The following is a 12,983-nucleotide window of genomic DNA, read 5'->3' as shown; positions in this document are numbered from 1 at the left end:
CGAAGGTCACCAACATCAAAGAACAAATGTAGATAAATCCATGAAGATGAGGAAAAAGCAGCCCAAAAAGGCTGAAAATTCCAAAACCAGAACACCTTTTCTCCTCCAAAGGATCACAACTCCTCACTAGCAAGGGAACAAAACTGGACACAGAATGAATTGACGAACTGACAGAAGTAGGCTTCAGAAGGTGGGTAATAACAAACTCCTCCGAGCTAAAGAAGCATGTTCTAACTCAATGCAAGGAAGCTAAGAACCTTGAAAAAAAAAAAAAAGGTTAGATGAATTGCTAACTAGAATAACCAGTTTAGAGAAAAAGATAAATGACCTAACGGAGCTGAAAAACACAGCACGAGAACTTCGTAAAGCATACACAAGTATCAATAGCCAAATCGATCAAGCAAAAGAAAGGATATCATAGACTGAAGATCAACTTAATGAAATAAAGCCTGAACACAAGATTAGAGAAAAAAGAATGAAAAGGAATGAACAAAGCCTCCAAGAAATATGGAACGACGTGAAAAGACCAAACCTACATTTGATTGGTTTATCTGAAAGTGGCAGGGAGAATGGAACCAAGTTGGAAAACACACTTCAGGATATTATCCAGGAGAACATCCCCAACCTAGCAAGAAAGGTCAACATTCAAATTCAGAAAATACAGAGAACATCACAAAGATACTCCTCAAGAAGAGTAACCCCAAGACACATAATCATCACATTCACCAAGATTGAAATGAAGGAAAAAAATGTTAAGGGCAGCCAGAAAGAAAGATCAGGTTACCCATAAAGGGAAGCCCACCAAACTAACAGCAGATCTCTCGGCAGAAACCCTGCAAGCCAGAAGAGAGTGAGGGGCCAATATTTAACAATTTTAAAGAAACGAATTTTCAACACAGACTTTCATATCCAGCCAAACTAAGCTTCATAAGGGAAGGAGAAATAAAATCCTTTACAGACAAGCAAATGCTGTGAGATTCTGTCAAAACTACAATGAGATACCATCTCACGCCAGTTAGAATGGCGATCATTAAAAAGTCAAGAAACAACAGATGCTGGAGAGAATGTGGAGAAATAGGAACACTTTTACACCGTCGGTGGGAGTGTAAATTAGTTCATCACTGTGGAAGACACTGTGGTGATTCCTCACAGATCTAGAACCAGAAATACCATTTAACCCAGCAATCCCATTACTGGGTATATACCCAAAGTATTATACGTCATGCTGCTATAAAGACACATGCACACGTATGTTTACTGCAGCACTATCCACAATAGCAAAGACTTGGAACCAACCCAAACGTCCATCAATGATAGACTGGATAAGGAAAATGTGGCACATATACACCATCGAAAACTATCCAGCCATAAAAAAGGATGAGTTCATGTCCTTTGCAGGGACATGGATGACACTGGAAGCCATCATCCTCAGCAAACTAACACAGGAACAGAAAACCACACACTGCATGTCCTCACTCATAAGTGGGAGTTGAACAATGAGAACACATGGACACAGGGAGGGGAACACCATACACCAGGACCTGTTGGGGGATTGGGGGATTGAGGGATAGGGGAGGGATAGCATTAGGAGAAATACCTAATGCAGATGACAGGTTGATGGGTGCAGCAAATCACCATGGCACGTGTATACCAATGTAACAAACCTGCACGTTCTGCATATGTATCCCAGAACTTAAAGTTTAATAAAAATAATAATAAAGTTAAGGAGAAACTGAAGAAAAGAAACCACAGAGCAAGTGAGCTCAAAAATCTACATATAAAGTATGCCCAGAGAAAAACAACATACTGCCAAGAGTCAAAGTAATCAACAGAACTAGACTTGGATACAACACAGATACTAAAGCTATCTGACAGCAAATTTAAACTAATTTTCATTAATATGTTAAAGCCTTTAATGGAAAAGGTGGAAGAAGGGAAAATCAAGCAGTTTTACAGAGATGAAAACCATAAGAATAAAATGGAAATCCTAGCAATAAAAAACACAGTAACAAAAATGAAGAATGCCTTGAACAGGCTTGTCAATAGACTTGACAAAGGCAAGGAAAGAATCAACAAACCCGAAGGGAAGTCAAAAGAAATTACCCAAACTTAAACAAAAAGATAATAAAAAGATTAAAAAAAAAAAAAAGTATCCAAGAGCTATGGGACAATATATACAACAGTAATATCCTTATACTACCTGTGAAGCAAATAATATTTGAAGGTAGGCTTTGATAAGTAAAGATGTATATTGTAAATGCTAAAACAACCATAAGAAGTTTTTTCAAAAAAGTATAAATAAGTAAATAATGGAGACAAAATGGTATCATTAAAAATGAACAATTAATCGAAAAGAGAAAAAGGAGAAACAACACAGATGGAACAAAACAAATAGAAAATAATTTACAAAATGGTAGATTTTAATCCAACAAATTAAATACGTATGGTCTAAACTTAACAGTTAAAAGACAGAAATTGTCAGACTGTTCAAAAAAGAACCAACTACATGATGTCTACAAGAAACTTACTTTAAATATACACGCATAGAAGGGCTAAAAGTAAAATGATACAAAAAGATATATCACATAAATACTAAGCAAAAGAAAGTTGGAATAGTTGCATTAATACTAGACAAAGAAGGCTTTAGAACCAGGAATAATGTCAGAACCAAAAAGGACATTACATAATTATAAAAGAAGCACTTCTCCAAGAACACAAGCATAAAGAATCTTAGATGTATATGCATCTTACTACAAGTTTCTATCTTTTTGCCTGAGGGAATTCTCCAATTCATCAATGGCTTTACCACAACAGAAAGCCATAGCTTTCGTGGCTTTCACAATATATGAAGCAAAACAAATAGAACTGAAAGGAGAAATAGACAAATCCACAATTATAGTTGGAGACTTCAATACTCCTTTCACAATGATCATAGAAAAAGTAGGCAACCAGCCTGGGCAAGGTGGCTAATGCCTGTAATCCCAGCACTTCGGGGAGGCTGAGGTGGGAGGATCACGAGGTCAGGAGATCAAGATCATCCTGGCCAATATGGTGAAACTCTGTCTCTACTAAAAATACAAAAATTAGCCAGGAGTGGCAGCATGCAACTGTAGTCCCAGCTACTCAGGAGGCTGAGGCAGGAGAACTGCTTGAACCCGGGAGGCAGAGGGTGCAGTGAGCCAAGACTGCACCACCGTACTCCAGCCTGGGCGACAGAGTGAGACTCCATCTCAAAAAAAAAGTAAAATATAAAAAACAAAAGAAAAGAAAAGAAAAAGTAGGCCACTAAGGTTACAGAAGACCTGAAGAACACTATCAACCAATTTGACCTAACTGAAATTTATAGAATACTCCACCCATAAGGGCAGAATACACATTCTGTTCAAATACACAGAAAACACTCACTAAAACAGACCATATTCTTGGCCACAAAACAAACTTTAACAAATTTAAAAGAACAGAATCCATGTAAATTATGTTCTCAATTCATAAAGAAATTAAACTACAATTCAGTAAAAAAAAAAAAAAGTATCTGAAAATTTTGGAAATACTTACAATCAGGCAACAAACGTCTAAATAACCTACGGGTCAGAGAAAGAGTCACAAGGGAAATTATAAAGTATATTGAACAGAATGAAAATGAAAACACAACATATTAAAATTTGTGGGATACAACTGCAGAAGTGCTTAGAGGACATTCATAGCAGTAACAAATAAGTGATCTAAGTTTCCACCTTAAGAAACAAGAAAAAAAAGAGCAAAAAGGGCAAGAGAGTACTTTCTGGGTCAGGTGCGGTGGCTCACACCTATAATTCCAGCACCTTGGGAGGCCAAGGGGGCCGGATCATCTGAGGTCAGGAGTTCAAGACCAGCCTGACCAATATGATGAAATCCCATCTCTACTAAAAATACAAAAATTAGTCACGTGTGGTGGCACCTACTTGTAATCCCAGCTTCTTGGGAGGCTAAGACAGAAGAATCACTTGAACTCGAGAGGTGGAGACTGCAGTGCGCCAAGATGGCGCCACTGCACTCCATCGTGGGTGACAGAGTGAGACACTGTCTCAAAAAAAAAAAAAACCATAGGAGTTACAGACGTGTTCTATATATTGACAGGATGTGAGCTACACCAGTGCAACCATTTGTCAACATTGTATAGTTAAGATTTGTGCATTTCCTCAGCTACTTGGGGGGCTGAGGAAGGAGGATCGCTTGAGCCCAGGAGTTTGACACCAGCCTGGGCAACATAGCAAGACCCTGTTTCTAAAACATAAAATTAAAGAAGACAACACAGAACTGGCTAATTCACTGTATATAGATCATAAAGAAAAGGCAGGCATCAAAATTTACTCCCTGGTTTCTGTCTTTAGCAAATGGGTGGGAGGTGACCGTTTTTATTCAGGTGTAGAAGAGTTGAAAAGAAAACCTCAAGAGTTCATTTACAGAGATGATAGGTTTCAGACGTCCATGAAACATTCAAGAGATAACAAATAAATAGTTGAATATATTAGCCTGGAGTTTAGAAGAGCAATATGAATTGAAGATATTAATTGTGTTGCTGGCCCAGACTTAGGATTGTAAATGCAAGCACTTAGAATGATGCATAGTATATAAGTGTTATAAAAGTTTTTCTGATTACTATCACTATCAATTGACATTATCATCATCCATTTTAAGTAATATAAATATGTCCTCACAATAGTAAGTATGACTTATACAATACACATGATTATCACTATTTAAAGAAAATGCAAACAAACCAACCAAAAAAAGAGAGAGAGAAAAACAGGCTCACCACTTGGAACATGACTATGCCAGAATTAAAAGCAAGGTTTGACTATAAATTTTCAGTCACTAAAAAGTAATATATCTGTTAATCCCAAAAAAACAGTGCATGTATAAATAATGGAGAATCAATAAAGTTTTGTCAATTTAATTTTCATTCTAAGCTGAACTAAAAAAATAATTACACAACAAAGAATTACTTCTCAAATTTATCTCAAATTCAAAATGATTTATATATTATTAATTCTATTTCAGCCTTCAACAAACTCCAAAGTAATATGTCCTAGATCAAAATATAATTTAAAATCTAAAGATAGAAATCTCGAATATTTCCTTTAATAGCAAAAAGAATCACATTATCTTTGAAGATAGCTAAAATAATAACACTGACCAGAATGTTTGCAAGAAGCATCTTAGGGCTGCTGATTTCTATAATAGCTCCATTTCACAGAAAGAATGTGAGCATGACTAAAATACAGATTAAAACTGCAAATTTCAAAGCATGATGTAGACTGATTAAAAAAAAACCAAAAAACTGCAAATTAAAATTGCTCTTCTGTCCCTTCAGAACCTTTTCTCATACATGATGAATAAAATTTTGTTTAGTATTATCTTAGTTTTATCTTTGAACTAAGTTATGGAAATATCAGCAGAGAGGGAAGAAGCAGGGGGAAGGGAGAAGGAGGGAGAAAACTCTTACTGAGATCCTACTATATATTAGGCACTATTCTACGTCCTTTACATATATTAACAGATTAAATACTTACAATAATCTCATGAGGCAGGTAATATTATTCTTCCTGTTTATTTCACATGACGAAACTAAGTTAGGCAACTCGTCCAGGGTCACAACGCTGATAAATGATAGATCCAGGACTCCAAGCCAGGCAGTCTAACTCTGTAACAGGCACCCAGCACACAACTCCAACATAAACCACCCTATCTTCACTTCACCAATAGGTAAGTAAATAAATTTCTTATCTCATCCTGTCAGACATCCTGTCAGATTCTGATTTTTAAACTATTTTGGAGGGATATTAAGTGCCTTTTCCCCTGCTTTTTCCAAGTTTTCTGAATTGCATAAAAATTAAATTGAAATGAAACTTCATCTAGTTGAGATCTCATTCCTCTAGAGCTCATACATTATAAGACTATCAGACACAAGTGGGTATGCTTACTGGCAGATTTGGAAAATTATAAATGTTTTTGATCCTTGGTATGCTGGATACAGTATGATTTTTTTTAATTATTTGGTTTATTTTTTAAAAATAAAAAGTAAAATGACTATGAAACTCACGTGCACAGAATAACAAAAGAACAAGGGAATAATTCCTGCTGCTGGAGACAGCATTTTAGTACTCGATCATCATTGTTCTCATCACTCAATCCATCTGCAAATTTAGTAAAGGCAACGGTCAATAAGTACCCTAGAAATGTGAGTGCCACAGAAATAATCTAGGCTGTATTTACAAAATGAAAATATCTATGAGATTGAAGGTCGTTAAGGTATGACACTATGATGGTGGACACACGTCATTACACATTTGTCCAAATCCACAGAGTGTACAAAGCCAAGAGTGAACCTAATGTAAACTATGTACTCAGAGTGATAATGATGTCAATGGAGGTTCATCAACTATAACAAAGGTACCACTCCAGCGAAGGATATTGATAATGGGGAAGCTATGCTTGTGTGGGGGCAGGAAGTATGTGGGAAATCTTGTTGTCTTTTGTGCAATTTTCCCGTGAAACTAAAACTACTCTCAAAAACTCTATTAATAAATATAGCTCAGCGGGGCATGGTGGCTCACGCCTGTAATCCCAGCACTTTGGGACGCTGAGGTGGGCAGATCACTTGAGGTCAGGAGTTCGACACCAGCCTGGCCAACAAGGTAAAACCCCATCTCTACTAACAATACAAAACTTAGCCAGGCATTGTGACAGGTGCCTGTAATCCCAGCTACTTGGAATCTGAGGCAGAAGAATCAGTTGAACCCAGGAGGCAGAGGTTGTAGTGAGTTGAGATCGTGCCACTGCACTCCACGCTGGACAACAGAGTGAGACGCTGTCTCAAAAAAAATTTTTAAAGTATATATACATATATGTATAAATATATACATATATAATACATATATATAATAAATATGTATTTCATATATTTATTTTATATATGCATATAAAAGAAAGAAAACTTTTTAAATAAAAAGACAAGAAAGTAAAATAATTTTTAAAAAACTCTGAATCTAGAATTTACATAGCATATAGTTGTGGATTTAATGTGGTTAGTTCACTATTACAATGGTCTAGGATATGGCTATTAGCAAACTCAAAGGAAAGAAATGTGATCAGAAGGCTAAATGTCAGACTAGAAACCAAAAACCATGAATTCTATTATCAATTCAGTCACAGATTATAAGTAACTTAACATTTTCTCAGCTTAAGAAGTCTGTGAACTAATAAGCAACTGTTCTACCAGTAACTAAACTAGTTTCCTGTGTGTGCTCTTCCTTAATCTCTAAAGCAACACAATTAGAGATATACAGGAGAAGGAAACATGGGCTCTAGGAAGGTAACACGAAAAGTAATTCCTAACAAATATTAATCAGTTGCTGACAGGGTACCCTCTGGCATTCTCTAAGCCTCAAAACATGTAGCAAAAATTCAGTTTTTATAAAAATAATGCAGGCCAGGTGGTCAGTGCCTGCGATCCCAACATTTTGAGAGGCTGAGGCAGAGGGATCGCTTGAAGTCAGCATTTCAAGATCAGCCTGGGCAACATGGCAAGACTCTGCCTCTACAAAAAAACAAGAAAATTAGCCAGGCTCGGTGGCACACTCCTGTAGTCCTGTAGTTCCAGCTACTCAGGAGGCTGAGGAGGGACAATCGCTTGAGCTTAGGAGTTCAAGTCTACAGTGAGCTATGATCATGTCACTGCACTCCAGTCTGGGTGACAGGATGAGACCTTATCTCTAAAAAAATTAAGAACAAAATAATAATAATAATAATAATAATAATAATAATAATGCAATGTGTAGAAATTGGACCAAAGATAATGTTTCCCACAAGTCCATACACTACCTACCTGAGAACTCCCTAGGGTACTTATTAATAATACAGAATACAGGACCACACCCCAAATAGATTTCTGGGTAAGAATCTTTGAAGCCTGGACCCAGACACTAATTTAAGCTCTTGACCTGTCTCTTACACATTAAAATTTAAGACATCCCAGACAATTAGTCTCAACCTTTTTCCCAGTTTATAATAATTTTTCTCTCAACTTCTGGCCTATATTACTTAGTCCTTGAATCCTTCAAATTAGAAAACTCATTCATTCATGCAATAAGTATTTACATAGGGCTTAATTTGTGCCAGGTTCTCATGCTAACCAGATGGATATGCAAAGAAAAACTATTTAGGAGTTCATATTGGTGAAATCTAGACAGAGCTCAACTATATCCGGACATGAGTATGAGGAAGATATGATTAAATTTCTTGATCAGATGACCAGTGAGCCAGACAGAAATATATCACAGTAGCCAATTTCCCTTAAATTCAGAGGGTAAATGCCATGAATAGTGCAAAATGTGTAACTCAAAATCATTAGTTAACTTTAAACAATTCAATTCAGCAGATAAAAGGAGGCTTAAAAGTAACAGTGCACTGTTCTAAAGGTATCAAATTCAAGATTATCAGTAGTGCCACTTTTTCTAAGACACATGGAGCTGAAAAATAAACTGTAAGACTATTCATGAAATATTTAGTTATTCAACAAATACTTTTGAGCACCTGTACATGTACTGTTCAAAGGTGAACAAAATAAAGACTCTGGAAACAGACCAGTCTGGGTATGAATCCTTGTTTTCCCACTTACTAGATATATATCCTCGGGCGAAGTTTCTAATCATGAGTAAATGAGAACGTATATAAAGTATTTAGTCCGGTGTATGGCAATAGTGAATGCTTAAAAGTACCATGTATTTATTACTTAAGATTCAGCTTGGCCAGGCTCAGTGGCTCACACCTGTAATTCCAGCACTTTGGGAAGCTGAGGCGGACAGATCACTTGAGGTCAGGAGATCGAGACCAGCCTGACCAACATGGTGAAACCCCATCTCTAAAAAAATTTTTTAAAAATTAGCCAGGCATGGTGGCACATGCTTGTAATCCCAGTTACTCAGGAGGCTGAGGCAGGAGAATCGCTCACTTGAACCCGGGAGGCAGAGATTGCAGTGAGCCGAGATTACACCATTGCATTCCAGCCTGGGCAACAAGAGCAAAACTCCATCTCAAAAAAAAAAAAAAAAATTAAAGAGTCAGCTTAAATGGCACCTCAACATCAATGACCTCTACTCACACACAGAATAAAAAATTCTATATAAATTATAGTTATTAAGATGTTTAATACCTAATAGAATTTAACCTCCTCAACAACAGGGTTTCTCTTTCTCATTCACTGTTACAGGCCCAACACTTGGAACAGTGTCTGGTACAAATACTTGGCAAACATGAATCAATACAAATACAATGAAAAATATAAAAATACAGAACAAATGTCTGATTGGGGGAGTGGCAGATAACTATTTGTTGCCTTTAATTATTTTTACCTTATTATAAAAAATACATAATTTTATTGGCCGGGCACAGTGGCTCACACCTGTGAGCCGAGGGAGGATGAGGCAGGTGGATCACCTGAGGTCACGAGTTCAAGACCAGCCTGGCCAACATGACAAATGTCATCTCTACTAAAAGTACAAAACTCAGCTGGGCGTAGTGGCTCACACCTGTAATCCTAGCTACTCTAGGAGGCTGAGGCACGAGAAGCGCTTGAAGGTGGAGGTAGGAGATGGAGGTTGCAGTGAGCTGAGATCACACCATTGCACTCCAGCCTGGGTGACAAATCAAGACTCTGTCTTTAAAAAAAAAAAAAAAGCCAGACATGGTGGCTCATGCCTGTAATCTTAGCACTTTGGGAGGCCAAGGCGGGTGGATCACCTAAGGTCAGGAGTTAGAGACCAGCCTGGCCAACATGGTGAAACTCTGTCTCTACTGAAAATATAAAAATTAGCCAGGCATGGTGGCGCATGCCTGTAATCCCAGCTACTCAGGAGGCTGAGGAAGAATCGTTTGAACCCAGGAGGTGGAGGTTGCAGTGAGCTGAGATCACGCCATTGCACTCCAACCTGTGTGATGGGAGTGAGACTCCATCTCAAAAAAAACAAAAGTAATTAAAAATCTGGAAAATTCAGAAAATATAAAGAAAATCAAAATAACTGATAAACCCATCAGGTAAGTATTATCTCTATTCATCACTAATAAGTATATATACATAATTAAATAAATTTAGAATTATAGTTCACATATTTTTTAATCTTATGTTTGTTTTTATTTAAAATTATGTCATTAATGCTTTTCCAAATATAGTGTCCCCTCATATGGCTATAGGAATGTATGTAACTTCTCCAAATGTTATACAGGTTGATGCTACTTTTTTGTTACATAAATAATGCTACAATGAACACTATTTATATAAATCACTGCCTGCATCTCTCACTTTTTTTAGGATACATTTCTAGAAAGACAATTATTATCCTTAGGCTTATTCAAGCATATTGCTAAATATTGCTCTTCTACAAAGTTACCAATTCATAGTCTCACAGCAGTGCAGTGCTGTGAATCTTCCTAGCAAGTTGGGAGAGAGTAACTTTCTAAACCTAGAAGAGATAAAAATAAATCAGATATTTTAAAAAAATGAGAGATGAGTCCTACCAATCTGTATGAGCCTTTCATACAATGAGGACACAAGAGAATTATCACCTATTCTGACCATAAGCTATTAGGTAGTTTAACATATTAACCAATCTTCATAACCATTTTATGACATGGAAGTATTTCCTTTCATTTCATTTATTCAGTTTCTTCACCTTTAACTTTCCTCAGGTTATGCTATAAACCCGGGTTGATCATATTTCAAATCCTATGTTTCTCTCACTATAGTAGATAAATACTATATCAAATAAATATAATTTTGGAAATAGTTAAGGACAAGGCTAAAATTATAGTCAACTAAAGCTACTCGACATGGACCATCTTCACTCAAAATTCATAAGCATTATATCTGGAACATATTAAGAGCTAATAAATATTTGTTTAGATAATGAATGAATGGTAGAGACCCTTTTTCTTCAAAATTTTAAGACTAAACAAAAATTTTAGACTAAAGTAATTCATCTTAAGATGAATCTAATCATGGTTTTTAAAGTCTTCTCATAGTTAATACCATAATTGGATTCCTCTTAAGATGAATTCTTTCAAATTTTACAGTGAATATGGGTGCAGTGGACAGTACAAATCCATGGTATTTAAAATAATGTAAGTTTACCTAAATAAATAATTCTGAGCTGGGAAGAAATGAATTCTTAAAGAATGAAATAAATCTTCTAAATATATGTGTAAACTCCACTGAAATAAGTGTTCTTTACATATAGATATTTTTCCAGGAAATTATATAAAACATAAAGAACATACTTAACTTCTAAGACTAAAGCAATTTTTAAATGACCTCATAGAAACTAATATTGAAAAAAATTCAATGAGGGGAAAATCTATAAACCTTTACTGTAAAAACACCTCATTCATTATTACCGATTCTGACAAACCACAGGAAAACAACATCATCTCCATGGTACATTAACTGCATACGGTGATATTAACAGACTAGAAACCTAGATCACTTACAGACTGCATCACTCAGCGATAGTATTTTTTAAAAAGGAGTCCGAGGTTCTGTGATATAGACAAGTATGCATACACAACTATATAGTCACTATCTGTGAAATATAGACATAATGTAAGAACGTCTAGTAGAAGCAGAAAAATAAAAATCAAAGACTCCTAAACTAAGCCACAAACCATCACAATGCCCCTTCCATTTCACATTCCAATGGGTTTAAATGTTTTAAAAGTTTTATACCATTTCCCTCCAATAATGAGTCTGCAGCCAAACAAGTATTAATCAGGAGGCACCCTGAAAGAACAATACTTACAATGTTTTTGGGATGCAAGTTGTATTGATTGACCCCATAGCTTTCTATCTTGATTTCTGAGACTCTCATTGATGAAATGAACTGCAGGTATAGCTTTGTGCTGGGCATGTTTTAGTAGTTTTCCTTCCTTCATACGATCTAGCTCTTGCATAACGACCCAGGGAATTATTAACACAAGTTTGTCAAAACCTAAAAAATAAAAAGATTTCTTAGACTTTAACAAACATTTATTGAGCTACTAAATAGAATTGCTGTCCAAGAGGTGAAAGTTTTAAAGCACACAGTCCTCCCTACCTTTGAGAAATTCAGAATAAATTGAGAGACAATATATTAAAAAACAAAAATTAAAAAGAGAATAATGTGTCAAAAGAATATTAAAAAAATAAGCACTCTTGGAGATCAAAAAAAGAGTGAGCTCAGATTGCTAGTTTAACCTGTAAAGGCTTTTTTTAAACTTATAACACTGAATATGCTTAATATATAGCATATCCAAATGGAGACATATTCATGGGAAAAAAAAGCCACATCACTGTTAATATAAAATATAAACTCAAGGAAGAAAATCAGAATCTTTAAATATGTTCTGTAAATACCTGGTACGTCTGTTGCCTTCAGAATTCTAACAAATTTGAGATGATTCATCAGAATATTTGTGTCAATAACAATTAGAAGTTTTCTGTCTGAAGTATTATTTGCTAGAGAAAAAGAGCAAAGATTTCATGATATTTGATAATAGACTTATATAATGTCTAAAATTTTGATATCATAGAAGCATTGAAAATTCAATTAAATTTAAAATGCCTCTTTGTCTTGTTAACTTTATCAGAGATTTACACAGTTGGCTAGACTCTCAAGTTGCTATCTATCTGGTCCGTATCTTTGTTGCCAAGTAAATTTCTCCCCAATCAGTTAAGGGTCCTCTGGATAGGAACTGCAACCACTGTTTGGAGTGGGAATGGGGTGGAGAATCATCTAAGTCAAAGTGGGCAGAGAAGGTAAGGGTTGGCAAAGCAGAAATACATGGGAAACCTGGGGCCAAGACTGTGAAAAACCAGTCATGGAGAATGTTTTTGATAGCATTCTTAAGAGAACTCCTTTAGATAATAAAAACAAAATTCCTTTTACTTCAATTCTGAAGAGAAAGAATAGTAA

At 35.8% G+C, this 12,983-nt stretch overlaps 1 protein-coding gene across 7 annotated transcripts in view; it reads right to left on the bottom strand.

Annotated features, from left to right (window-relative positions):
- SWT1 (SWT1 RNA endoribonuclease homolog) overlaps positions 1-12,983 on the bottom strand; it is a 125,637-nt gene that overhangs the window by 85,280 nt on the left and 27,374 nt on the right. For all 7 annotated transcript variants that reach the window (XM_023203437.2, XM_023203435.2, XM_023203440.2 and 4 more), the window contains 3 exons: positions 12,425-12,526; positions 11,832-12,020; positions 6,083-6,176 (listed from right to left, as the gene is read on the bottom strand). In XM_023203437.2, the coding sequence (XP_023059205.2) occupies positions 6,083-6,176; positions 11,832-12,020; positions 12,425-12,526 (385 nt within the window). The remainder of the gene's footprint in view (positions 1-6,082; positions 6,177-11,831; positions 12,021-12,424; positions 12,527-12,983) is intronic.

Source organism: Piliocolobus tephrosceles, chromosome 1 (genome assembly GCF_002776525.5).
Source record: "Piliocolobus tephrosceles isolate RC106 chromosome 1, ASM277652v3, whole genome shotgun sequence".
NCBI lineage: Eukaryota > Metazoa > Chordata > Mammalia > Primates > Cercopithecidae > Piliocolobus > Piliocolobus tephrosceles.
Note: the sequence above shows the minus strand (reverse complement) of the source record. Positions and strands in the feature narration are given on the sequence as shown.